General features: G+C 49.3%; 2 protein-coding genes across 2 annotated transcripts in view; one reads left to right on the plus strand and one right to left on the minus strand.

Moving 5' to 3' along the window:
* Window positions 1-1,388, minus strand: part of RAG1 (recombination activating 1) — a 19,962-nt gene extending 18,574 nt beyond the window's left edge. Inside the window, exons 1-3 of the mRNA XM_018557461.1 lie at window positions 1,298-1,388; window positions 690-907; window positions 486-508 (exon numbers count right to left, since the gene is read on the minus strand). Coding sequence (XP_018412963.1) covers window positions 486-508; window positions 690-907; window positions 1,298-1,388 — 332 coding nt within the window. The remainder of the gene's footprint in view (window positions 1-485; window positions 509-689; window positions 908-1,297) is intronic.
* The window catches only part of TRAF6 (TNF receptor associated factor 6), a 22,271-nt gene that overhangs the window by 2,385 nt on the left and 15,892 nt on the right, over window positions 1-3,994 (plus strand). The window lies entirely within an intron of this gene.

The raw sequence follows: 3,994 nt of genomic DNA on the forward strand, positions 1-3,994 counted from the left end.
GGTGACACCCCTCCGTGACGTCATCGCGCATGCGAGGTCGTTTTGACGCCTGCCGGCGACCATCTTGGTGATGGACACTGGCAGAGAGAGGAGGGGATGTTCACCAGGCGGGATAAGGTATGCCGCCGGGTCCCCTCCTCTCTCCTGACACTAACCCCCCTTGTGACGCCATTGCTATCCCTTTTAAGGAGAGGGGGGTATGAGTAAGAGCTCTCTAGTGGCTAATCCGAAAACCATTTTTATAGTCCCTAAAACGTGTAAAAAACCCGTCGTATGAAACCCATGGGCGCCACACGCAAAAGCGGTCTGCCCGGGAACGCCCACTCTGATACCTGCCCACCAGGCCATTTTGATATTTGCATAACCCCTCCCAAGAGCCAGCCCACTGCTTGTTTCAGGGCCGAGGGCTCTTGAGATGAGTACTAAGGCAGGGCGCTGCGATGGTTTCTAGAATGTATGCACAGCACTGTGCCGACCCCTCTCACCAGCCATGATCTTCCTGCACTGCCTAGAGAAGCACAAAGACTTGGTGGTGACATCGTTGGGTCTGAAATATGGTCTGTAATAAAAAAAAAAGAGGAGGGGCCGAGGAATGTGAATTATAAATAGAGGAAACTTCATCTGTAAAGTGTGAGCTGTGTATGACCGGAGCCGTGTCGTCATCTATAGCCAGTGACTGATCGACTCACAAAGAGACATTTAACCCTGCGAGCCAATCTTCTCCGGTGTCTGGTCACCTGCTGAGTGACAACCTCCCGGAGTACTGATAGGAAAGCGGTCATGGAAAGTCCCCAGTGATCGCAGTCCTGCCCTGCACGTGTCAGTCCTGTTCTGCCCGGACTCGGCTCCCGAGGTTGTGGTAAGTACGGAGGGATTCTCTTATCGGCAGCGCGGAAATGTCCGGAATCTGAACAGGGAGAGAAATCTGAATTTGTTTTCTCGCTTACTATTCTGTGCTAAAGGGTTAGTCCAGCCGCAGCTTTAGGGTGCGTTCAGACGGGCGGACGTGTCCCTACGGTGTGCCCGGCCATCCGCATGAGCACTTATGTGTACGGTGGATCCCCATTTCATGTGAGAGATCTGTGATTGGGCTATGAAGGCGTCCCATTCTGTTGGGGAGTGTTTGTAATTGATTTAATGTCCTGAGGAATGGAATTGAGGCACGGCATCGCTTATAATCCAGCAGGAGAAGTGAGACTTAACGATATTCTAATTATTCGAGTTTCACCTGTATATATGGCACTGTGCTGGCTTTCCTGTAACAGCTGAGATGGGGAAGGCTGAGTGGAGAACTGACGTTCACTGATCTCCATCCTGTAGTTATTGTTGTGGTCCCGGGTATCCCGAAAACCACGGCTGGGAGGGAGGCAGCCAGATCTCGGTGACATCGTCGAAATCACTTGTACAAAACGAGTGGCTGTACATTAGCCTAAAGCAGGGCTGAATGTAGAAAGAAACCACCTGCTCGCATCTATGCCGCCCTTCTACACCCTGCCGCCCCTGAACACCCCGCCGCCTCGAGACCAGGCCTCAGTGGCCTTGTGGAAAGTCCGGCCCTGCACCTATAACTCAATTTTTGGTAGACGTCCCCAAATGTAGCCAACCCGCCTCCCTCCCTGTCCCTCTCAAAAGCTTATCCCAGCGTTATTTTTTTCCTATCAAATGTGGAGATCAGCCACTAGATGGCGCTCTGCATTTCATTCTATTAACCTGCCTATTAAATGTTAAAGGTCAAAAATCTAATTCTCCCAATGCCTCCCTCTATGTATGATGAGTAATAATAACATAGAGATTGTCATTACTAAACATTTCTAAAGGTGTGTTTGTTGTCATTTCAAAGATCTGGGTAAAGTGTGCACTTAAGCCGAGATATAAGCCGCAGAAGGAGTGCATTGTTTTTAGTGAGTGGGTCGTCTCATAGACTTTGTGAAGCTCCACAGCCAGTACGCAGCACTGCAAAGCGGGAAGTAGAACCTGAGAAGGCAATGAATAAAATGTCCGCCCCCCTGTGCCATATAGAAGTACACGCTATAAACAGACACATTGATAACATTCTTTAAGTCAAGCTGAACTTTTGCATACATACCTAAGAGCTGGTTCACATCGCATACCGCCGCTCAGTGTGATTGCATGCATGCTGCTGTATACTACAGAGTGCCGTGGTAACGCGTTGCTTGCATTCGTCTTTTTACGTATGTGTGAATTCTATGTGCTACAGTGGGATTATGAGAATGCTTTTCACCGCGGGAGCTTCCTGATAGTCTTCAAGTAGTATTAAAACCTCAAATTGTATTTCAATAGTAAATCCACATCAAACAAATACACGTTGTCCAGCAAAGTATGTTTTCAAAACTTTTGCACATAGCCATTTTGTTTCTAAACGGCTCCAACTCTTTCAAGTTGGCTTCCCTGAACTTCCTGTCCAGTACAAGATGACAAGGGACAGAGCAGTCTGCAGCAGCCGTCCATCTACTAGCTTAGAGAAGGAGTGATGAGAAGGAGATCGACTTGCCTTGGTGTGTTTGTGAAAGCAAATGTTTCTCAGCACGCTCACCATCCAGCCCGCAAGAGAATGACCCTGTCTGACTATTTGGGTTAAAAACGGAGGTTATTGTTGCACAACTTTTGCAAAATATGTGGAAGCCGTACTTCCTCGTCAAGGACCCTGTGTGTAGTGTGGTCCTCACTCTCTGATGTATGAGATCCTCCATCTTGGAACATATATAGTAAAGCCTTGGTTCTCAACTGGTGGGTCGTGACCCAAAAGTGAGTCGCGACCCCGTGTGCAGTGGGTCGCCACATGCCTTCCACTTTTCTAGGTGAGAGGTTCCTCAGCCTCCCCCTAGAGAAGCACTGTCAGTTCGGTACCGAGCAGCCATTAAAAAATATGATGCCCAGTGAAGAGTGTCGACTTGAGGTGGGGCTATGGCAGCAAGGGAGCTCCAACCAATACTTGCATTGCTTACAGCTCATCACATTCTGGCTCCCAGCACCTCTACGGACGCGCACGGGAGCTTTACAAGCAATGCACATATGGATGGAGCTCCATCACAGCACGGCCGCCCACACTGGACCCCAAGTTGAGGATCCACTCATTTTCGCAATGACAACCCAAACGCACATCCCACCCACAGTTCGATCGCCTTGCACCGGAAAGCACTGTACCGCAACATGGAACATTGCAGTGCAATTTGGGTCGCGACTTAATGACCGAGGACAAATGTGGGTCCCGAGGTTACACAGGTTGAGAACCACTGTAGTAAAGTATGAATTGGGTGCAGGTTTGCCAGGAGATAGCCCAACCTTCTTAAGGCACAGGGACACACCAGAAGCCCCGCACATCACAATGGCATCTGAAGCCCCCAGTGTGTCCCCACACCAAATCCGACCAACGAAACATATGGCAAATGCACTCGTCAATTCATAACCAGCAAGCAAGGTGTACATGGAAGGGCTTTAAAAAAGTACAAAATAGGGCTGCAACCAACTAATCGCTTTATAATAATTGTTGCCAACTATTCTCATAATCGATTAGTTGGTTGGATCCCCTAGCTCCCTCCTGCACACTGGGAGGAGGGCACAGCAAGCAGTGGGCGGGTGCAATAGCCAGCATGCTATTGGCTATTACTGTTTGAAATGGCCAGTAGCAGGCTGGCTGTTGCAGCAGCCCACTGCCTGATGTAATTACAGTCATCTGCCGTCTGCGGAATCTTGCAGCCGTCATTCCCGGGCTGAAGCTATTCAAGCGCCATGTGCTTACCATACAATTTTATTTTTTTTAAAAGGTGGGAAAAGGTCATTTTCGATTTGGGCCTGACAAATTCTGCTGTGGGAGGTGCATTGCAGTGCCATTCAGTTCAATGGCAACCCAAACGCGCCTCCCACCCTCAGTGTGATCGCCTGCACTGGAACGCATGGTACAACAAGGACGCACATTCCAGTGTAGTGTGATTGCAAAGAATTGTGCATGCAGCTTTCTTCTGGGGGGGTGGGG

Source organism: Nanorana parkeri, unplaced genomic scaffold (assembly GCF_000935625.1).
Source record: "Nanorana parkeri isolate BGI_ZX_2015 unplaced genomic scaffold, ASM93562v1 scaffold285, whole genome shotgun sequence".
NCBI lineage: Eukaryota > Metazoa > Chordata > Amphibia > Anura > Dicroglossidae > Nanorana > Nanorana parkeri.